Below are 24,987 nucleotides of genomic sequence, written 5' to 3'. Positions count from 1 at the left end.
TTCTTTTTTGACATTTTGGCCAAAACAAATATTAAGGCACAACACGAGCACTTCTACGGGTAAAACAACTATGGTGTGCTACTTCTGAGGTTAGGTTACTCCAAAGAGAATGTTACTCGCTTGACTCGCTTGCAAAGAGAATGACTGTATTATAGATCAAAGAGCAGCACATGACTAGCAACCGTGCCCCGTACTGCCATCTGGTATCATTATTAGAACTACTATCGACCAGCCATACTTAGCCATATATAGATAGAACGAGAAATACGCGGGAGTTTAAAATAATACGAAAATTACGGATATTGCTCTGAAAATCGGGAGATCGGACCTGGCGATCGGGAGATCGGGAGGAACGATGAAAAATCGGGAGTCTTCCGCTCAAATCGGGAGACTTGGCACGTCTGAGAATGTAATGGAAAATGTTCTATTTCGTCCCCTTGACAGATCTCATTTCGATAGCAAGAATGTATGTAGAATTAAAACACACTGTGTTTTCACCATCACGAAACAACAAACTAAACAGTAACAATGGATTAACGGACAATAAACACTTGGCCATGTGTTGTTGTCAATCCATAAACAAACACTACGGTTTTGAGTACAGTTCCCATACATACTGGCAAGTTTCTGCGTTTCTGAAAATACAAAGCTATATTGTAAAAAATTAAAACATTATTCCCTTTAACAGAGATAAATCTAACTTTCTAAATTACACCACTACCAATTTAAAACATATCTTGTTTCTCTTTTCTAACCCCCTGTGGGTGCGGGGTGATAGAATGCACCCACAGTATCCCCTATCTGTTGTCCAAGGCAGATAACTGGGGACCCACAGGCTTTCATCTTAAGACCATGGGTTTTAATTTAATCTAAAAATACATAATTCCACTTGATTAATATTAGAGAAATGTAGCTTAATTTTGAAGTTCATTTCATGAAAACAGACAGGGTGATTTACTAGATATTCATCTTCAAACTTGGGTTCACATACTTCCTGCACCAACAGTAGTCTGGGCCATGACAGCATAAATGTAAAGAATTATAATCATTATAAAACCGGTTATGTTTTAAAAAAACGCGTGTGCTGATACGACTGTATATATCAATAATAATAATAATAAATGTAAAGAGGGAAAATTTTCCTAACGCGCTGTTATACAAAACCCAAGCAGTACAAAACAATCACATAATCTATAATACTTACACATGCAGTTCATTGTTACTCAAAAACAGCTTTTGTAATTGAGGTGTATCATCAAAACCCATTATGTGCTTAATTCTGTTCCGACGAAGATTCAATTCCTGCAAAGACTGGAGTCCTTGAAGATCAGATGCTCCAACAACACGTATCTGGTTTCCTGCCAGGTTAAGAAGTTTCAGTTCTCCCAAAGCACTCAAACCACCCACTTGATAAATTTGGTTGCCATGAAGATCCAGAACTTCCAATTTATTCAAACCATTTAGTCCTTCAATTCGGCGAATTCTGGAAGGAAAACAAATGCAAGTAAATAATCATAATAATAATAATAATAATAATAATAATAATAATAATAATAATAATGGCTCAACCTCAGCTACCGTGCATGATCAGTACCCTTAACATATAGGCTATATCTCTTATCTATATATATATATAAAATAACTTGTCCTGACTGACTGATTCATCATCACCGAGCCAAAACTACTGGACATGAAGAAATTAAATTTTGATGATACATTTATACTACAATGTAGGTGCTCGCTAAGGGAGGATTTTTGGATATTCCGTCACTAATGTGGTGAAAAGGGGGGGGGGGTGAATTTTTAAAATGAGTGTAAATGTATTTGGGTTCGATTTAAGTGCTCCAATGTGGGCGTAAACTATGTAAATAAATAATAAATCTCAAAAATTAAAAAGTTTACAGATCTAAAAATTGGTATTTAGAATCTCTTCTAAAAATAAACATATTTTTTGTTTTTGGAAAATCCCAATAGGAGGGGTGAAAAGGGTGAAAAACGGGTTGAATGCCTTTAATAATGATACCTATATCTCAGAAACTGAAGACATTACAGACCTGAAAATTTGTATTTGGAATCTCCTTTAAGAACAAAGAAACACGTATTTTTTTGTTTTCGGAAAATCCAATTAATTGGGGGGGGGGGTGAAAAGGGGAGTGAATTTTTAAAATGAGTGTATCTATATCTCAAAACTTTAAATGTTTACAGATGTAAAAATTCATATTTAGCATCTCCTTTAAAAATAAAGAAACACGTATTTTCTTGTTTTTGGAAAAGCCAATAGGAGGGGTGAAAAAGGGTGAAAAATGGGTTGAATGCCTTTAATGATGATACTTATATCTCAGAAACTGAAGATAATACAGAACTGAAAATTTGTACTTGCGATCTCTTATAAAAAGAAACGTGTATTTTTTGTTTTTGGAAAATCCAATTAATGGAGGGTGAAAAGGGGGGTGATTTTTTAAAATGAGTTTATCTATATCACAAAACTTTAAAAGTTTACAGATGCAAAATTTGGTATTTAGAATCTCCTTTAAAATTAAAGAAACAGGTATTATTTGTTTTTGAAAAATCCCAATAGGAGGGGTGAAAAAGGGTGAAGAAGTGGTTGAATGCCTATAATGTGGATACTTATTACTCAGAAACTGAAGATATTAAACACCTGAAAATTGGTGTGTGGGATCTCATTTAAAAACAAACAAAACATGTATATTTTTTTTTCTGGAAAATCTAATTAATGGGGGTTAAACGGGAGTGACAAATTGGGGTGATTTTTTAGAAAGACTATATCTAAAGTGAATCTCAGAAACATAAAATGTTACAGATGTAAAAATTGGTATTTGGAATCTCCTGTAAAAGTAAAGAAACATTGGTGATTTGTTTTTGGAAACTTCACTTAAGAGGAACTAAAAAGGGGGTGAAATTTTAAAATGAGCATTTCTACAGTATATCTCAAAAGCGTAACATGTTACAAAAGTGAAAAATAGTATTTTTTTTATCTTGATTACAAATAAAGAAACATGAATTTTTTGTTTTCGGAAAAATCACTGGTGTGGGGGGTAAAAGTGAATGAAAAAGGGGTTGAATTCTTTTAATTAGGTTACTGATATCTCAAAAACAGAAGATGTTACAGACATGAAATTTGGTATTTGAAATCTCCTTTAAAAATAAAGAAATACGTAGTTTTTGTTTTCGGAAATCCACTTAAGGGAGGAGGGGGGGGGGGGAAATTGAAAAATTAGTTGAAATAATGAAGACATTATTATCTCAAAAATGAAAGATTTTGCAGATGTTAACATTGGTATTTGGAATCTGCTTTAAAAGTAAAGAAACACGTATTCTCGGAAAATCTAATGAAGGGGGGCGGAGGTGAAAGAATTGGAAAATTTAATTAATTTTATCTAGATACGTACATCTAATAAAAACTAAAGTTGTTATAGACGTGAAAAGTGGTATTTGTATCTCCTTTAAAAACAAAGAAAAACATGTTTTTGGGGGAGAAATCATCTTGGGGGGCGGGAGGTGAAAAGTACTTGAATTCCTTTTATGAGGACACATATCTCAAAAACTGAAGATGTTAGAGTCGTGATAATTGGTATTTAGAAGATCCTTTACTATTAAAGAAACAAGTACTTTTGCCAGAAAATTCACTTCGGGGGGGGGGGGATGTGAAAGGAAGTGAAAAATGTGAATTATTTGTATGAGGATACTCAAATATCAAAACTGAAGGTAACAGGTGTGAACATTGGTATTTGGAATCTCCTCCAAACATAAAGAAATACGCCTTCTTTATTCTTGGGGAGGAGGGAGGCGGGTGGGTAAATCAACTTAACGGCGATGGAGTGAAAAATTAGTTGAAACCAATTGATTTTACTGTTCATAATGTACTTATTCTGATCATAAACCAATCATTTTTTATCTTTCCTGGGTTCGTTTTCAAGAGCCATCTTTTCCTTTGGAGAACTCAAAGTTAGACTACAGTAGATTCTCCTAGCATATTAATAAAAATTGAAACACATTTGAAATAAATGATAGGAATGATATTATCCGTGCAATTGTTCACATCTATATTAAGGTTAATAATGCACGGAAGTATATCATTCGTATCGCCAGAAATCCTGCGCACTTGCCTACGTGCGACATTGGTGCTGGTCACATTGTCAGCAATGATAATGGCAGCAGATGTAATTTACCGCCAAGTAGCGGTCTTACATCTTGCTGTGGGGTCCAGAACATCAATAATAATAATAATAATAATAATAATAATAATAATAATAATAATAATAATAATAATAATAATAATAATAATAATAATAATAATAATCTAAGTTCTAATATCACCCACCCTAATAATAATAATAATAATAATAATAATAATAATAATAATGCTCTGGACCGTCCTCCAAATGTGCGGACCACGCTGGAAATGGGTCCTGGCTGGGTAATGACTACAAATGCAGTCCGGCCGCGGATTCAGTAACGCCAAAGCACCCAAGACGATACCACGCCGGATCTCCTCAATGATTTGTTTCATATTAAAAATGCTTACAGGAAAAGATGGTAAAGATTTAGGGACCCAAATGACCGGGTGGAATACCTGGACCTAGCCCGGGAGGTACGAAATCGATTGCTGGAAAGAAAGATTGAAAAATGGGAGGAACTTTGCTGTGATCTCTCAGAAAAAATCAGATCGCGAAGTTCGGCGGATTATATATAAAATGTTAAGTATTTAATTATATATTTCAGTATAATACTGTAGCGAAGCTTGCTAGTGTAATAATAAAACATGAAGTATATAGTTAATATGACAAATAAGAAACTTATTTCTACTAACTATAGATGTTTATTGTTAAAATACAGGAAAGAACATTTATAAACATACTATATATATTGGTGATTGCTTTTTAAAGAAGATATAATTTTAAAAATCAAAAAAAGTTTATTTATTGTTGAAAAATTAATATTTTGTCATTATCTTAATACATTTGTGCAGTCCAGTGCATTCTTAAATTTGTCATATAAAATCTTAACCTCAAGCCTGTATTGAAAGTCATGGACATGTAAAATTTTATCTCAACTTGAAAATATTTCCAAAAACTAAATCAAATAAACAAATAATGTCAAAAAGATTATTTATTGTCTGTGGAATATAGTTGGTTGTCCCTTTAAATAAAGCAATTTTTTGCTGGAGTTTGGTGGAAAATGCTGTTAAATGTCAACATGGAAAAGAGCTGTTGAAGACGTTATTATGTTGCTCAGCCACTAATATTTGATATGTATACTTCTTTCATTATACGTGTATATAATCTTATATATATATATATATATATATATATATATATATATAGTTGAAGAACGTCAAAATTTGACCGAAACATGCACTACAATTTGTAATTTTAATTATTTTTAAATTAGTAAGGTACTGAAAACGGTGGACAAATTTCTCTTTCCTTATGTAGCAATATATGAAATTTAACGAACTAACTAGCAATGATGATGATTGTCTTTGTGATTGCTTTTACAAGGAATAAAACTGTGTGGTCAACAGTGCCTACTGATCAGGAATATAATGAAGATGGCTACTGAAAGACTCAAAGACTGAGGAAAGAAAAGATCATAGACAGGAGGGCAGGTTGAAATAATAGGTCTTGAATGCCCTAATATTACTAAGTCATAAGAAAATATGTGGTGGCCTATAATGCCCCAAGCCCCTAAAACTTAACGGCAATAAAATTGCACTCGCTTTTGAAGTGTAATCTGTCTATTCTGCTACCCCTCTTCTCCACTAGATGGCATGACTGCTGTTGTTGTTTGAGTCATCAGTCCATAGACTGGTTTGATGCAGCTCTCCATGCCACCCTATCCTGTGCTAACCTTTTCATTTCTACGTAACTACTGCATCCTACATCTGCTCTAATCTGCTTGTCATATTCATATCTTGGTCTACCCCTACCGTTCTTACCCCCTACACTTCCTTCAAAAACCAACTGAACAAGTCCTGGGTGTCTTAAGATGTGTCCTATCATTCTATCTCTTCTTCTTGTCAAATTTAGCCAAATCGATCTCCTCTCACCAATTCGATTCAGTATCTCTTCATTCGTGATTCGATCTATCCATCTCACCTTCAGCATTCTTCTGTAACACCACATTTCAAAAGCTTCTATTCTCTTTCTTTCTGAGCTAGTTATCGTCCATGTTTCACTTCCATACAATGCCACGCTCCACACGAAAGTCTTCAAAAACATCTTTCTAATTCCGATATCAATGTTTGAAGTGAGCAAATTTCTTTTCTTAAGAAAGCTCTTCCTTGCTTGTGCTAGTCTGCATTTTATGTCCTCCTTACTTCTGCCATCGTTAGTTATTTTACTACCCAAGTAACAATATTCATCTACTTCCTTTAAGACTTCATTTCCTAACCTAATATTTCCTGCATCACCTGCCTTCGTTCGACTGCACTCCATTACTTTTGTTTTGGACTTATTTATTTTCATCTTGTACTCCTTACCCAAGACTTCATCCATACCATTCAGCAACTTCTCGAGATCTTCTGCAGTCTCAGATAAAATAACAATATCATCGGCAAATCTCAAGGTTTTGATTTCCTCTCCTTGGACTGTGATTCCCTTTCCAAATTTCTCTTTGATTTCCTTTACTGCCTGTTCCATGTAAACATTGAAAAGCAGAGGGGACAAACTGCAGCCTTGCCTCACTCCTTTCTGGATTGCTGCTTCTTTTTCAAAGCCCTCGATTCTTATCACTGCAGACTGATTTTTATACAGATTGTAGATAATTCTTCGTTCTCGGTATCTGATCCCTATCATCTTCAGAATCATAAATAGCTTGGTCCAATCAACATTATCGAATGCCTTTTCTAGATCTACGAATGCCATGTATGTGGGCTTGTCCTTCTTGATTCGATCCTCTAAGATCAGACGTAAAGTCAGGATAGCTTCACGTGTTCCTACATTTCTTCTGAAGCCAAATTGATCTTCTCCCAACTCAGCTTCAACTTGTTTTTCCATTCTTCTGTAAATAATACGTGTTAAAATTTTGCAGGCATGAGATACTAAACTAATGGTGCGGTAGTTTTCACACCTGTCAGCACCGGCTTTCTTGGGAATAGGTACAACAACATTCTGCTGAAAATCGGATGGGACTTCTCCTGTCTCATACATCTTGCACACTAAATGAAATAACCTTGCCATGCTGGTTTCTCCTAAGCCAGTCAGTAATTCAGAGGGAATGTCATCAATTCCAGGTGCCTTGTTCCTATTGAGGTCACTCACAGCTCTGTCAAACTCTGACCTCAAAACTGGGTCTCCCTTTTCATCAGCATCAACAGACTCTTCATGTTCCAGAACCAAATTATCTACATCTTTACCTTGATACAACTGTTGGATATGCTCCTGCCATCTTTCTGCTTTGTCTTCTTTCCCTAGAAGTGGTTTTCCATCTGAGCTCTTAATATTCATACACCTATATTTCCTTTCTCCAAAGGTTTCCTTGATTTTCCTGTATGCAGCATCTACCTTTCCCAGGACCATACAGCCTTCGACATCCTTGCATTTCTCCTTCAGCCATTCTTCCTTAGCTGCCTTGCACTTTCTATCCACTTCATTCTTTAATCGCCTGTATTCTTTTCTGCCCTCTTCATTTCTAGCATTCTTGTATTTTCGTCGTTCATCAATCAGGTCTAGTATCTCCTGAGTTATCCACTGATTCTTAGTTGATCTTTTCTTCCTTCCTAACATTTCTTCAGCAGCCCTACTGACTTCATTTTTCATGACTCTCCACTCTTCCTCTATGGTGTTTCCTTCAGCCTTTTCATTTAGTCCTTGTGCAACATGTTCCTTGAAACAATCCCTCACATTCTTTTCTTTCAACTTGTCTAGATCCCATCTTCTTGCATTCTTTCCTCTCTTCAATTTCTTCATGACTGCTACAAAACCAAAAACTAACCCATCAACGAGTTCACAACAGCTAGTTCTTTCTATAGACCACTGTGTTGCCAGAAGACATTCATTCAATCAATCAATCAATCAATCAATCAATCAATCAATCAATCAATCAATCAATCAATCAATCAATCAATCAATCAATCAATCAATCAATCACCACTAATCTGCATTTATTGCTCTCGTCAAGGTGGCAGATTCCCTATTAATTGTTCACATAATAACTTCTTAAATATATCAAAGAAATTGCAAATATTTTCAAACATCTATTTTGGTAAATTATTCCAGTCCCTAATTCCTCTTCCCACAAATTAATCTTTGCCCCAGTTTGTCCTTTTGAATTCCAACTTAATCTTCATACAATGATCTTTCCTGGTTTTAAAAATTCCATTCAAGTTTATCTGTTTACTAACGTCAATCAACATCATCTCTCCACTGACACTTCGGAAGTCGAACAACTCGTCTCCTCACTCTCTCACGTCTACCCACTAACACAACTCTTTTGTCGGAAATCCTTTCCCATCGAGCGAGTTGGCCAAGCTGTTAGAGGCACGCAGTTCTGAGCTCGCATTTAGAAGATACTGGGTCTGAACCCCACTGTCGGCAACCCTGAAGATGGTTACCCACCTTTTTCCAGGCAAATGCTGAGGCTGTACCTTAAATAAGGCCACAGCCATTTCCTTCCAACTCCTAGCCCTTTCATATCCCACAGTCACCATAAGACATATCTGTGTTGGTGCAATGTAAAGTCAATTGTAAAAAAGAAAATCCTTTCTAGATGTTGATCAAGTAAACCTGGCAAGGATCTCATACACTGGAACCATACTCTAAGTAGGGTCTTATCAGTCACTTATACACCTCTTTATAACCTTACTATGGACCGGTTCTACAGCGTAACTTGTCCTTTGCATAAAAGGATATTTCTGTTCGACCACTTCTGTGTAGCGTTATCGGCATCATTAATTGCAGTTACCCGGCGTGTAATTTATTGGCCACTTCAAGGGTTTCCATAAAACTTTAGCTACCGGGCAAGTTTTGAGAGCTGAACATTATTAGCTGTATTTTTGGTGACATACAGCTGAAATAAGCTTAGTATGTTGATCAAAACATGATACCGTAACAGTGATCAATACTGTATTGAAGGATTTCTAACATGAATGCTTCCCTTGAGTTGCAACAGTCACACAAGCCTCTCGCACCTACAGTGTCAGGGGACACATAGGTCATTTAACTTCCACGAAGTAAGTCAACAAGGATACAAAATTAAAAAATATTTGAAACTCATCTCAAATTGTTTTTAATGGGATAGGAATGGCCTAGGAGTTGGAAGGAAGCAGCTGTGGCCTCAATGAAAGGAAAGCACCAGCATTTGCCTGGTGTGAAAATGGGAAACCACGGAAAACCATCTTCAGAGCTGCCAACTGTGGGATTCGAACCCACTAACTCCCAGATGTAAGCTCATAGCCGCGCGGTTCTAACCGCACGTCCAAGTCGTCCGGTGCCTTCAAGTAAATAACCTAACTGATGTTACTCGCAGTAAGCATGATTGGATTGTTGGCGAGTTGATCAGATAATTTAAACCCAAATAACCACAAGCCACAGCTAATCCACCTTATCTCCATATTATATTAGACATGTTTCTAAAGCACCTCGTAAAATATTTAATAGTGAAAATTGTAATTCATTATGCACATTATACAAATTTTTGAGGTTGTAGGCCTAACTATTTATTGTACCTGGTCAAAATACATAAACTGCAATGAATGTAAATTGAAAATGACGTGAATTTCTGCCCTCTTTCTTTCATTATTTTCTGCCTCCATTTCAAACTCGGGTAATACCACAGCGATCGAGAGTGTTTGGGAGAATTTCACCCAGCCTTCACGGTCTGTGACGTAGCCGCCACACCACTGTGGTTGAATAGCATACGCTGCACTTATCGCCTGCCAGCCCACCCACTTACAGTGCTGGGCGCCTGCGGGACGGAATACCCAGCGTGAGCACCTGTAGTATACCATCACTCATTTTTACGCTATTGTTACAATGGGGTTGACAGTCCCAAAGGCATTTTAGAGCTACTGCCAGCAATTATTTAGGCCACCCCTTACATGGGTAACAGACGCCCTTGCCCCTAACATAGGAAACAAATGCTGGTGGTAAATAGTGAACTCATACTATTCCCAGAGTACTGGGCTGCCTCTTCCGCAACCTCTGCCATTCCGAAGTCCATCCAGCCTGCCATAGATTCCGTTGCGATCTTCACTCGTTACCCTGAGCTGGAACCCTTACCAGATAATAGATAACAGGTCAGTGTGCTCTGGGACTCACATATGCCACTCCCTGGGCAGGGCAGACTCTTGAAGAGGGTCCCTACCTGCTACCTGTTAATATCTTGAGAAGTAACAGAGATAATTATTGGCGTTTTGGTTCTACAAGTAGAAAAAACTCAAAATGTTCTTTTATATACCTAATATCCCTCAATATGCAGACCATTAGTGGCATGACAGGTGTTAAATCTACATTCCACCTCACTGTGCGTGTTTTGTAGCATTTCAGGCATAACATTTGCAATAGCTGCTCGAATGTGATGGTGGAGATCTGGTAAATCACAAATTGGTGCTCAGTACACTTCATTCTTGACTAAGCCCCACAAGAAAAAATCAAGCAGAATAAGGTACCTCAACAATGCACAACACACATTCAGTTTCGGAGTCACGTTAGTATTCTACCAAGACGTGGGGTTTTTCCATTCTTAATATGCGACAGTTGTATCTGTTCACCTTCCTGGAAATATAGAATGTAGCCATGTCAGAAAAACAGGGCATATCGAAGAACACTTCACTATCATCAATTTTTGCCGGAACTGCTTCCATGAATGCCTTCCATTGCGGCTTAATGTTGACTTTCAATTTATGATGAAGCTGGTGTTTGTACGTGTATAGATGCAACCTTTTATGGACAGTATCGTGTACTGTAAAATCCTACTTCCTAGTCAGATTGATTTCCTGGGGCTCCACTGGAAGGACGTACGGATTAATTCAACAATATCCTCCGAATCTGCACACTTGGTGTTGTAGCCCAACATCACCAGCGAACTGCTAGTTTCCCAAAGGTACCTGTCCCATTTCTTGATTGATATATACGTGGGAATACTGTCACTTGTTCCCAACTGATACTCCAGTTGAAAGCAATATAAAAGCATAAAAAACTTGATATCCACAAGAGTCTTGAGATAATTACATAATTTGAATTTTGCACATTAAATGCAGTTTTTGCACTTAAATGCAGCATTCGAGCAGCTATTATAAATGTTACATCTGCAATGCTACAAAACACATGGAAAGAGGTGGTGCAGCTCTTTTTAGGCACACCCCAATGGTTGTAAGCCACATGTACCCTTTTAACCATATATCAGACCTCCTGACATTCTTAAATCTCTGGAAATACTAGGAAACAAACCTGAACCCCGAGGATGGCAACTAATAGTGCTAACCATTCTGCTATGGAGGCAGACATGGAAAGAGGTGTAACACAGATTCAACGTCTGTCGCACCGCTAATGGTGGCGCTTGTCAAGGAGTATTAGCTATGTAATTAGTATTAGCTACTTGTAGAAACAAACCGCCCATAATTATCTCCATTACTTCAAGATATTCTTAGCAGAATATTTCATGAAATTCTACCCAGCAGTTTTTTTTTCTTTTTCTAGTTACTTTTCGTCGCACCGACACAGATAAGTCTTATAGCGACGATGGGACAGGGAAGGGCTAGGAGTGGGAGGGACACGGCCGTGGCCTTAATTAAAGTACAGCCCCAGCATTTGCCTGCTGTGAAAATGGGAAACCACGGAAAACCATCTTCAGAGCTGCCGACAGTGGGGTTCGAACCTACTATCTCCTGAATACTGGATACCAGCCGCACTTAAGCGACTGCAGCTATCAAGCTCGGTATGATGTTGTTTTGGAAGGCAGACAGACGCCATTTCATTTTTTTATATACTGAGATTGTTGAATATGCTGCCAACTATGACATAGCGGTCAAACTTTTAAGATTAAGCGTGTGCATGTTGTTTACCTGTAAAAAAAAAAAATCAACTGGGTAAGACTCTATGGAGTTTGATTCCTTCACTGCATGAAGTTGGTAGTGAACCTTCATAGTAGAAATCAAAAGGTTTGCATACCAAGGCACTTTTCAATTCAATTCCATTTGTAAATCTTTTCTTTTATAACTGTTAGGTTCTTCAATCTGCTGAAATTAATTTATAAACTACCTGCAAGAAAACATGTGGTAACAGTATTAAACCTGAAAAAATAAACAACTTAATTAATGCAGAATTAAAATAGAATGACATGACATTACTCAAAATTAGTTTAATCAGACTGAAGAACCTAACAGTTATAAAACAACTGAGCCAAAACTGAAAGGAAATGGCTTCAGATATTAACAAAAAAAAAAAAATTGTAATCTAGTAATGATGATGGTGGTAATATCATGTTATTAACAGAATTACTAGCCACTTACCTATTTTTGCCCATGAGCAACACTCTGAGATTAATCAGAGAGTCCAGGCCTGAAACTCTATCCAACTGGTTATCATAAATATCAAGAAACACAAGCCTCGTGAGTCCCTGCATTGCTAACCCATCCAGTCTAGTGACAAGGTTGTGTTGCAGGGATAGCAATCGCAGTCGAGACTCTCCCATCAAGATTGGAAGCCTTGTTAATCCTCTCCTGGAAGAAAAAAATTTGATCACAATTACAGTTTGGAACTTGCAGCCTCAATAATTTAGTAAAATAATTATAACTGGATGAACAAGATCTAGTTTTGTGTATAGGTGTGACATTATAGTATAAATTGTTACCTAGGAGAATACTCGACTCTGTCATGGTGAGTAAGAGAAGTAGAGGGAGTCCAGGATGGTTAGGCTCAATTCCTAATGATTTACAGATAAGAAGTAAGAAACTAAACAAGACCACAGAGCTAAGCTCTCTTCTACCCGACAACAGGCGGCTTCCATACTGGCAGCGAAAGTGGGGTGCAGGTAATATGCCAATGACCAATCAGACAAAAGATCGCCTAGTGGTGGCTCTGAAAACTACTCAGTCACTTCAGGAATTTGTCGCACTCACTCCGCTCTACAAACTGCTATGTTGCTGTGTAGTCTTGCTGTGTGCGTATAGTTATTACAAAGAGATTGGTTCATGAGTTTGTTCAAGGATTGCCGCTGGTTTGTATCCGAGTGAGTCATTATTGCCACATCTTTTATTGCATTCTTTGAATGCCGTGTATGTGGCATGTGATGTGAAGTTTGTTCGTTTCTACTTGCATTGTTCTATGTTATAACTACAATTAATATCTTACAATGGTCAATAGGAAGGAGATAAGGAGCCAAGGTAGAAAAATAATGGTCCTTTAGTGAGTGTGTATAAAATGCGACGGAGTGTGTCGGAAGCTTGTCAAGATACTATGTGAACCGCTCAGTGTATTGCAAAGGAAGGCAAAGATAGTATCAAGTCATCTAGTTCTATCTCATTTCAATCACCGCGCGAACGAATCAAAAAGAACTGTATAACAAAGGCAACCAACAGATTCGATAAAGATGTATTAAGAAGAACAATCTTCAGGTATTACTTAGAAGGTGAACACCCAACACTGAACAAATTATTTGGTGACGATGACGAGTGTCGCAGTGCCATACCACGGATACTTCAGCTAGAGTGAGGTAAGGTAAGAAAGTGTGTTGTGTAACTCTGTACTTCTGAACAAATTGCTTTTCGGTCTCTCGCCAATGCACTTGTTATATGTATTAATAAACTTGTATTATACTACATCCGTCTGGGTCCATGGCTAAATGGTTAGCATGCTGGCCTTTGGTCCCAGGGGTCCCGGGTTTGGTTCCCAGCAGGATCGTAAATTTTAACCATAATTGGTTAATTCCCTTGGCATGGGGACTGGGTGTACTGTGTGAGTCATCTTCAACATCATTTCATCCTCATCACGATGCGCAGGTCGCCTACGGATCGTCAAATCAAAAGACCTGCACCTGGCGACTTGAAGTCCTCAGATACCTCCTGGCACTAAAAGCCATATGCCATTTCATTTCATACTACATCGAAGACAGAAGAACACTTATCCACAGACCATACTCGAACTAGAACATACGTAGTACAGTCATTATGTTCTGAGACTGACCACATGATGATGATGATGTCTTGCACTATAGCGCATAGGTGGCGCAGTGGTATGGTACCATGCCATGTCAGTTAGTCTCTCGCCCCTGCAAGAGACAGTTGAGTGCATGCATTGGAAGCAGGCGTACGGTCGTTATTGTGACGGTGATTTGAATGCGCCAGTCGGACCTTGACATGTCACAGTTTGAGCAACGGGCAAACATCAAGTTATGCCAGAAATTAGGCAAAAACGCTGCCGAAACGTTTGAAAAGATTAAGCAGGTTTGCGGTGAGAACGCATTGAGTCGCAGTGTTGTGTTAGGTGGCACCGACATTTTATGCAAGGACGGGACAGTTTGGAAGATGGTGTGCGTACTGGTCGGCCAGAAACAGTTTGAACGGAATGCAAGATACAAGAAGTTGCAAAGTTGGTGTGTGCTAACCGCTCCCAATCGGTAGACGATCTCGCAGCAGCAATAGCGCCAGCCATGGTACTTGCCACAAAATTCTAACGGATGACCTCAACATGTCTCGTGTTACCCAACACAGTGTGCCTCAAATCCTGTCACAAGACCAATGTGATGATTGCATGACGATTTGTGGTGACCTCGTCATTAGTGCTGACGATGATCCAACGTTTCTCAACCGGATAATAACTGGAGACGAAACATGGTGTTTCCTTTCAGCGGTGCTTCCAACAGTGATACCAACATTGGCAAACATGCATAATGGCCAACGGCGACTATTTTGAGGGTGTATGTGGTTCTGTTTAAGTGGTTGATGGCCAACGGCGACTATTTTAAGGGTGGATGTGGTTCTGTGTATGTGTACACCGTGTAATGCGGTAACGTGTGCAACACACAGAGTCGGTGGCTGCCTATCCTCCAGGCGTCAAGTCTCAGAACTTAATTACTGTACTACGTATAAACATCTGTACTTCATGGTCATGTAGATTTCTATAGAACTTTAAAGCGCACGCAATTCCGGCAATGTTGTAGTGCTCTCTGTCATGTTCCCTTACCAACCTCATATGTCGTGCTGGATTGGCTGCCTCCCCGCTCGCCATTTCTCCTGACAGCATGTAGGCCGCCCGCCATCAGTGCAGAAAAGAGATATAGAAATAAATAGAGTAAATAGAGTATTGTGGATACGCTTAGTAAATTCACAGAGGCTTGCAGAATGAATGCTGAAAGGCATAAGAGTCTATAATGAAACTGTATGACGTTACTCAGAATAATTTATATGAGTGGATATTTGTGTGAGTTCTGAGTGATATTTGTGTAGTTTCTTTTGGTAGACTTTTTTGTATATGTTTTTTGATTGCAATATGTTGTGTGTTATTTTCATTATGCACGGTTCAGATCTGTTATGATCATTTTTGGTTGTTAATTTTATTTTGCAGTGATCAATGTTGTAAAAATTGTCATTAACATGGGAAATATTTTGATTTCAACTTTTTTCCTCTTTGACAGGGAGGTTTACCTGTAATGTGCTAGAGGAAATGAGTATCAAATTATTTTGTTGATTTATCTCAACAACAAGAACACATTCAAGAAATATTAAATAATTAATCATATGATTGATGTTTAAAATGTTCAGAAAGTTCAGTTAATGCAAATTAATTTGCTAAATTTAGTTCATTTTTGAGACCTTTAAAATTATTTGATAAGTGAACAAGCATTTTAAACGTAATATTAAAAATAATAATTTCATAGTTCCATACCAGGAATACCGGTTTCTGTAGAAATGCATTCAAACAAAGGCACTTTCTAGGACCAACCAAGACCGTTATTGAAGGCATTACTTCAGCTAAACAACAACTACTAGGTAAATTGTGTGACAAAAATAGATGCAATGTCTTATGTGTTCAGGAAAATCATAAGAGATGTTCAGCACAGATGTCCTAATATACCTCGAATGATATTAGTTGTAGAAAAACCACACGCAAAACATGGAAGCGCCGTCTTTGTTAGACCAGAAATGGAGGTCATTAGTTGACATTATACAGATAATAACGATATTGAGATCACTTCTTTGGAGCTCAGCAACTGTGTGATCACCTCTGTGTGCAAGCCACCCACTGCAAGGTTTACCTTCGCTCCGCTAGAGAATTTTAACAGAAGTTAAGACTTATATAGTGCTAACGGACTTCACAAGCCATAGTCATGTTTGGGACTACTTATATGACATCGATAATGGAGAGAGAGTCCTTTCATAAGCTGAAACCAATCAGCTCTCCCTCATTCATGACAGTAAACTCCCATATTTTCTCAATAGTGGGAGACGACAACAAGGTTACAATCCAGATCTCACATTTGCAAGTGAAAGCTCAACTCAAAAATATTCTCAATTTGTATGCTCCCCCTTCCCTAACTCACAACATAGGCCAATCATATGTCAGTTACTTCCCTTAATCAGACCTACACAAGTCAATTATTGACACCGTTTTAACTTTAAAACACTTATTGGACAAAGTTCTTGCAAATGCTGGATGAAAATATTCAGACAATTGCACCATTTCCCAAAGAACATAATCACTTCGTAAACCTTGGTCAAAATCTGCTCATCGACATCAATTCCTAGAGGCTATAGTACAAAGTGTATCCAAGGAATTACTTCTGAAACAGCAACATTGTTAGAAGAATATTACAGCCTATATGAAGGACATCCATTTAGTGAAGAAATTTCCCACACAGCTGATGCAGTTCTATCCTCAGTCTCTGAGGCAAAGAGAGAGCTTTAAGAGAAGCTCATGACAGAGTGTGACATGAGCAGGAACAGCCAAGAGGCCTGGAGACTCCCACATTGCCTTAACAATGACCCTACCCAACCTATTTCGCATGCCAATGTGAAGGCAGATCAAATCGTGCATCACCTGTTACTAAATGGTAAGCAACCTTGTCATGTTAGGAGTGGGAAGAAAACAATAGATCACCAGCCCAACCAAGAAAGTGGTATTATATCTCTACCTTTCACTGAGTTGGAACTGGAATCAGTTCTGAGGAAAAGTAAGAATGACAAAGCCACTGGTCTAGATGATATAATAGTTGAACTGATTAAGAACTTTGGCCCCATGACAATCCACTGGTTAACTGAGCTAATGAATAATTGTGTTCAATCCTGCAAAATCCCCAAAATCTGGAGGAAAGCTACAGTCGATGCTGTTCACAAACCAGGCAAAGATTGGAATGATCCTTAAGTTACCGACCCATCTATTTGCTATGCCATCTTTACAAGGTAGTAGAGACACTCATACTTCACAGATTAACAAGAAAGGTAGAGCCTCTTCTTACACCTCAGTAAGCTGGATTCAGGATGGGAAAAAGCTGTACGTCAAAAATACTGAGACTGACAAGCACACTGAAGACAGTTTCAAGAGAAGGCAAATAATTGGGACAGTACTAATCAATTTGTTGGCAACTTATGACACGGTCAAACACAAACTTCTTCTGCAAAAATTTTGCAGCATCACCAAAGACTACCAGCTCACAAATATAATAGAATAGAAGATTTTTTAGTTGAATTTCAGGGAAAAAGAAGTGGAGACCCCAGACGAATGGTTTACACCAAGGAAGTGTCCTTGCACCACCCCTTTTCAACATCTATACTGTGCCGTTTCACAGTTCTTTATAAGAGCTAGAGCAACAAAGATGGAGTCTCTGCGATCAATATGTCAAATAAAATACATTTAACGTCAGTACGGGCCGAATTGCAAGTCTTTTCGTCGATCAGTTACGGTAATGGCCGCGTATAGAAGGCGCAGAAAAAAATGACAGATGGACATTATTTGAAACCATTATTCAAGAAAAAAAAAATGCTCATCATTTATTATCTAATCTACCTTCGAGGTGTTAAGAAGACGTAAAACTCATTTTATAAGGAATTATCCAGCGGAGCTGTATACAAGGGATTGGAAACGAAGATTAATTCCCGACTACACGCTAATTTGCGGAGAGCAAGATTTAAACGACGCGGGAGATTTAATACATGAACAAGAAGAGATAAGATATACTACAGTGGAACTACGTCACGCAGTGACGCAAGCCCTTGGCGAAATTTTCCCGATACCGTTTAACATTGCAAGACACCTACGGACCAGTGATTGAATGCACTTAGGCTAATAAAAGACGGCGGAAAGAAATTTATTTTCAAATCAGAATATACCGAACATCTGTCTTAGAGAATTTTGAACTATTTATTGGATCAACTGTACCCCAGTAAAACCTATGCAATTTGGGCAACGCAAGAGCTATAGTAATTGGAAGATGTCAGCAATGAGTCAAATATTCTATCATTGTTCTGTTCCATACGCACGAGTCTTCACCATGGGTCTGTAAGGAAGCAAGGCGATGCTGCTTGGATTCTGACGAGGCGAGACGATGTTGGCTGTCCCGGATGACCAGTGATCGATGTTGAGAAGCTACGATGTACCCGACCACTTGTGGAGGAACCAGATGACGAGATCCTAGTCTCAGATGACCGGAGGAGGAAGCGCCGAGACCATCTTGAGCAAAGCTAAGTCCATTATCCAAGTCGTTTTCGTAAGTAAGAATATATCATTTCTTTTATTGCTTGTTAATATTTGTTTGAGCGAACACTGTGCGTAGATAAACATCTAGCGGAATTGATTGGAAGTAGGTACTCATCTGTATGAAACGTCAATTCCATTTGTAGGCGTGGTCACCAAGTGATTTCCCGATCGTAATGTTTTCCAGAGATATGTGAGGAGAGATCGCTAGAGTTATTATTATTATTATCATCAGTGATGTGTAAACAGTGAAGTTAGCATTAATACCTGCATGTACTAAAGTTAAGCAACGTCAATCGGTTCGAGATCATGCATAGGATGTGTGTTATGAAGGAATGGCAGTAGACTACTCCAAGTTCACGTTAAAATTTGGCACTGTGACTGTAGTAAATAATGTAGGCATTTTAGTAATGTCACAGCACGTTGATGTGCAAGTAAAGGTAATAATTTACATGATGAAGCGATTATGTGGCTTTATATGAAATATGAGTATTAATTGACACGTTATGGATATGATATAGAGTTGTTGATGATGTATGATGGTTGTAGTTATTGTTTCTTCGAGAGAGATAGTCATAGTTGTACGAAGTAAGGTCTCGTGACTTCTATTGTCATAGTTGAGAAGGTTACTGATTTCTCGCCAATTCCACTCAATGATTCTGAAGCCTACGCATTTTTATCTAGTTTAGGACATGATCTCAAGACGTGTACTGCAATGTTTTCTTTTATCCATATTAAGTTACCTAGAGAAGCATATATGTGCTCTAGATAGGATTTGAGCCTTCACTGATTTACTTAGGATGATCTTGAAAACTCTCACTGAATATAATTACATTTCAGTATAAATTTCAACCTATAGACTGATCACTGGTGACCTAGAATTTCAAAGAAGAATCATTTTTCTTTTAGCTGGAGATAGTGTCATACGATTAAATAGATTTTCCATTGGTAGTATGTGTTATTATAACTCTGTATGACCAGTGTGGTGACGTTTCTTGCTACTTCGTACGCACGTAGTCTATGTCAATAAGATAAGGTCATATTACCTTAAGTTCATGAATTAAATCTTGCGAAAATGTTACTTATAGGGCGATTACGGCTTACAATGGACGTAGCTTAGCTCATGATGTGTAACACAAGGAAATATGAGTGACTAAGAAGCAAATAAGTAGGCAGAAAGGAATGTTTAAGATGTAAACATATACGTGTGTACTTGTCAAAACAATGCAAGAAGAACTTTATAATAGCCTTATTGATAGTCTTAAAACTGCAATCAGACAATCAGTCAGTGAAAATTTAAGGAATGTAACAGTTTTTTTTTAGAGTAGGTATCAGGTGTTAATTACCAGAATCTAATGCGATTTCCAAGAATGATTGACTTAAACGACTGGAACTCCATTTCTTGACTGAACATTAGCTCAGAAATTCCATGTGCGATTCTTTATTTCTCAAAGGAATACCACTAGAAAGACTGTAAATAATAGTTAATAGGATTTTTTTTTTTTTTTTTTTGAGGATGCATCCTATATTTTTAATGTACTTAATCTTAATGTTTATTTTTCTTGCCAAGAAGGCACCTGTAAATACCATTAACTGTGTTCAATTTAATTTATTTAGTCATCACCCAACTCGGTAGGTGCATTGAAAGAGAAAGAAAAGGTAGCTTTTTTCAAGAATCTTCCCAGATGTCACAGGTAATTTATACTGACAATTGAGGATTTCGGAGATGAATGACTTTTAAGAAAAGAAGCAATTTAAGCCGAGAAGGCATTCATTTAGGTGGAAGTCGAAAGATGTGATTTCTTTAAAAGTTGTGGAAGGACATGAATTAGTAGATTGACAAAGAGTCACTCATTACAAGAGCTTCTTCATTAGTAAAGACTTGAGATAATTTCTTGAATATTTTATTTAATATTTGAATAAATATGGAATAGTGAAACCTAAACACTCTTTCTCTGTGTTCTTAGAATAAGGATTAGTTGTAAGACCGTAGTAGTGACAAGCGACGACGATTTCCATAAGAATTAATGAGTATGGTACCTAACTAGATACGAGTAAGAGACGTCTTTCTGCGTTAGTTAGAGACCACCGTTGGTCGACCTGGACGTTTTTCTGTTACGGAACTCACACCCGTAGAACTTAGTTACCAGATTTATTGAAGTTAGAGCTAGTCAGGATCTCTTGTGTCCATGCCTGGACGCGGGAACGGCGCAAGTAGAAAATGTCGCCCATACGTGTGGCAATTTGAGAAAGACACCGTGGTCGAGAACCGTTGGTCGCCAAATAGAAAATGGCGCCTCAACGTGATGCGAATGGAGAAAAACGCCACAGGAACTGTTGGTTGCAAACCAAATAGAATTCTTTTTTGAGATACTCATGTATGTGGAAATTCAAGAGAAAGTCGTCGTGGGAATTCAAGAGAAAGAATACGACACAGAACTGTGAAGAGGTCGATTCCCATATGTAGCAATAAGAATGAGGAAAACATCGGGAAACCTGGTAAGAAGATGACAGAGATGATAGTCGAATGACGGATCTTTGGTGCAATATTAGAGTAGAATGGGAGAATTTACTCAAGAGAAGTGGGTAAGATGAAGGAGATATTTTAGAAATTAATGGATGAGGAATTATTGATGGTATCAGCAAGATGATTGCATGGAGATGGAGATGTCGTACGGTAATTTCTTTACTGGACTGTTATGCGTTATTATCTTATGGGATCGAAGTGGACACAGCAAGATATTAGACTGTGAGAACGAGTAGATACCCAGTATAGATAATGGAATAGGAGAAAGAAGAAATGGATGATTGCTCTGAAGAGAATAGCAGCAAATAGCTGGTAGCAGTCAGAACTCGGAAAGAAGGATAGCTTACCGCTTATATGTCAATGTATTTAGATGTAACTTAGATATAAGAGATAGATTGTAAGAGGTTATTTGAGTTATTTTCAGTTAAGAATTGGAGTCATAAGTACATAGTACCTCATATTTCCTAGTGTGATTGGGTCAACATCGTGAGCTGAATCAGATCCAAGTAGTGAAGCCTGCCTGTGTATTTGCTGAATATATATATTGTTGATTGGAGTAGTGGGAGAGACATTGTTGGAGAACTTAAGTTGTGGAGAATTTAGGGAAACCATAGAGTTTATTAGGATTTTTAGAAGTTAGAATACTAATTGAATATCGATATGACGACGTTAAGCCATTTGAAAGCTCAATTTGAGGAGTATCAAAGGGAACAACGAGAAGAACAAGAACAGTATCGGAAAGACCAAGAAGAGAAACAAGAGAAATATCAAAAGGAACAGGAAGAGAAAGAAAGAAGACAGAAAGAAGAGCATCGGGGATTGTTACAGGCTATAAAGGAAATGATGGAAGAAGCTAAAAAGGAGAGATTAGAAGAGAACAGAAAGCGTGATGAAGAAGCTAGAAAGCGCGATGAAGAAGCTAGAAAGGAGAGGTCGGAAGAGAACAGAAAGCGTGATGAAGAAGCTAGAATGCGTGATGAAAAACGGGAGGAAGAAGCTAGAAGACGCGACGAGGAAGCTAAGAAGGAGAGGCAGGAAGAAATAAGAAAGCAGGAAGAGACATTGAAGAAAATGATGGAAGAAATGGCTAAGAAGCAGGAAGAAGAGAAGAATAAAGAGAGACAGGAACGTGAGGAGAAGGAGAAGAAGCAGGAAGAAGAGAGGAAGAGAGAGAAGCAGGAACAAGAGGAACGATACCAAAGATTTATGGAAGAGAAACATAAAGAAATGATGGAGGAAATAAGGAGAGGTCATCAAGAACAAAAGGAAGAAATGAATAAATATCAGGAGAAGATGGAAGAGGTGACTAGGGAACAAGAAGAAAGACATAAGATAATGATGGAGGAGATGAAGAACAATATAGATGAATGGAAAGCCGAAATTAGTGGAAGTATGGAAGAGAAGAACCGAGAGATACGTGAAGAAATAAACGAAATTAGGAGAGAAATGATAGGAAACAATAACTATCTCCAATCTTTAAAGGAGAATGTAATAAAGGATTTATCAGATAATATGGAAAAGTTAAGCCTAGACTCCCAAGAAAAGTGGAGATTATGTGAGGAAAGCATAGGAAAACTAGGTGAGGATGTGCTAACCACGAGTACAAGTCTGGAAAAGAAATACGACCAAGCTGCAAACCAAATTGGAAGCAGAATAACGGAGATAAGAGACGAAATAGAACAACACAAGGATGAATTAAACCAAAGAATAACGAAATCTGAAGAAGGGCTTAGACAAATGCAAGCTCAGTTACAAGAAATTCGGGAGGAAGGAACAGGAAAGACTGTGATGATGTCTAGTAGCGAGCGGAACCGAGGAGTTGAGTTTCAAATAAATGAAAGAGAAGTGACACCCATACCAGCCACACGTTCTAACCACAGTATGGGGGAGACAAATGTGGATAACGGAAACAGTGGTTATCCTACGATTATTAATGTCATAAAAACCTTCGATGATAGACCGAAGCACTTTAATAATTCCACCAGTATTTCGCCCAAACGTTTCCTTAGGGAAATGGAGGATTACTTCAAGGAACATGGCATCGCTGAGGAGAAGAAATTGAAAATAGTGGAAAAGCATTTAGATGCTAATCCAAGCTTATGGTTCCAAGCATTTAAATATACTTTCCATGAGTATAGTGACTTTAAAACGGCGTTCTTACAGAAATTTTGGAGTCCGGAAATGCAGCAGAATTTACGTTTAGAGTTGTACTCTCGCAAGTATGCTACGAACGGTCAAACAGGGTTTAGTGATTACTTCGCCTACCAGTTTCACCGTTTTCAAGACCTTGATTCGCCACCCAGTGAGCTTGAAGCGATCAAGACGATACAACGACAATTTCCCTCAGATATACAAAGGCTGCTGGCTACTGCTAACCCAACTACGGCAGTGCAAATGGAAACGACACTTAGACAGATCGATATGACTACAGCACCACACCCTCAAAGAATGATTAGGAATGCTTACGGTGAAGAAACGGTTAATGTGCTCACACAGGAAAACATCGATGGAAATACCCCTGAAGAAAGAGGAAAAATGAACAGGAAGAGACAATGGGGAAACCAGGAGAATGGAAGGAGAGATGAAGAAAAATGCTATTGCAGGAAAGGGTCCTACAACCAAGAAGCATATCGGGGAAATAGAGCATATAGACCCAACATGCGATACAGGAACCCGTATAGAGAAAACAGAGGAAGAAATAATTTTAGAGGAAGATATGGTTACGGAAGAAGAAATATGAGAGATGACCAAGGAAGGGAAACTTATAATCGGAGACCTACACACGATGTAAATGAGGACCGAAACGAAAAGGTCAAGTGGGAAAAAGCAATTAGAGAACAGGACGTCAACGCTGATGTAGAGGGAGCGGAGAGTCTTGAGTTGCAGAGATACAAAAAGAGGAAACAGGAAGAACAAATCCTCGATCCAAACGCGAGAGAATTCGAAGGTAGAAGAGAAAATGAAAAGATAACAAGCAAAAAAAAAACGCCGATTTTGAATTAGAAGGTGAGGTTGAGAATATAAAGAACGCATTGGATTCCAAAATTCACAGTTATTTCATAACGCAGGTTGATTCATGGGAAATCGATTCAGAAGAACTGATAAAGGATTTGACAGTACATCACATGAAAAGAAAATATGAATTGCCTATTATCGTAGCAAGAGTTGGAGAGCTGAAAGTACGTTGCTTAGTTGATTCTGGGGCTAGCATCAGTGTGCTTTCGAAGGAATTATTCCAAGATATGAGTAGAAGAATGAAATTATTAACCATCCCAGTTTCGAAAATTAAAATAAGAGGTATAATTCCGGATAAAACAGTGGAATGCAATATACAAACATATTTGGAAATAAATATTGGAAACAGGCACTTTGAGCATCCATTCATAGTCATGAACAAGATTAAATATAATATTATACTAGGAATAGACTTCATGACGGTAACTGGAATGACGATCGATATGGAGAAACAAGAAATAAGGTTCCCTATATCTGACGAACACACCAGGGAAAACCAAGAACGGATTAAGATCAATGACGACATTATGATCATAGATAACAAGGAGGTATCGGGAGAAGAAAACGTACCATCGGAAGAGCATCCGAACTTTCAATTAGAGGAAGGAGAGATCTCTGGCGGATGAAAACATTGTTGCAAGCATAGAAAGGGTGATGGCTATGGAGGAGGAAGAAGACATGCCGAACATAGCGGAAGCAGTGGCGAATGCTAAGATTTCCTCAACCGAAAAATCAAAACTTCATGAAATCTTACAGGAATATTCCGATTTATTTAGGAATAAACCAGGACAGATT

The 24,987-nt window shown here is 38.0% G+C and overlaps 1 protein-coding gene across 1 annotated transcript in view; it reads right to left on the bottom strand.

The window, feature by feature from the left end:
- LOC136874948 (leucine-rich repeat-containing protein 49) overlaps positions 1-24,987 on the bottom strand; it is an 86,085-nt gene that overhangs the window by 34,503 nt on the left and 26,595 nt on the right. The window contains exons 4-5 of the mRNA XM_067148663.2: positions 12,473-12,682; positions 1,205-1,483 (exon numbers count right to left, since the gene is read on the bottom strand). Of these exons, the coding sequence (XP_067004764.2) occupies positions 1,205-1,483; positions 12,473-12,682 (489 nt within the window). The remainder of the gene's footprint in view (positions 1-1,204; positions 1,484-12,472; positions 12,683-24,987) is intronic.

The sequence above is a fragment of the Anabrus simplex genome, chromosome 5 (assembly GCF_040414725.1).
Source record: "Anabrus simplex isolate iqAnaSimp1 chromosome 5, ASM4041472v1, whole genome shotgun sequence".
In the NCBI taxonomy this organism is placed as follows: Eukaryota; Metazoa; Arthropoda; class Insecta; order Orthoptera; family Tettigoniidae; genus Anabrus; species Anabrus simplex.
This window is presented reverse-complemented; position numbering and strand designations above follow the sequence as displayed.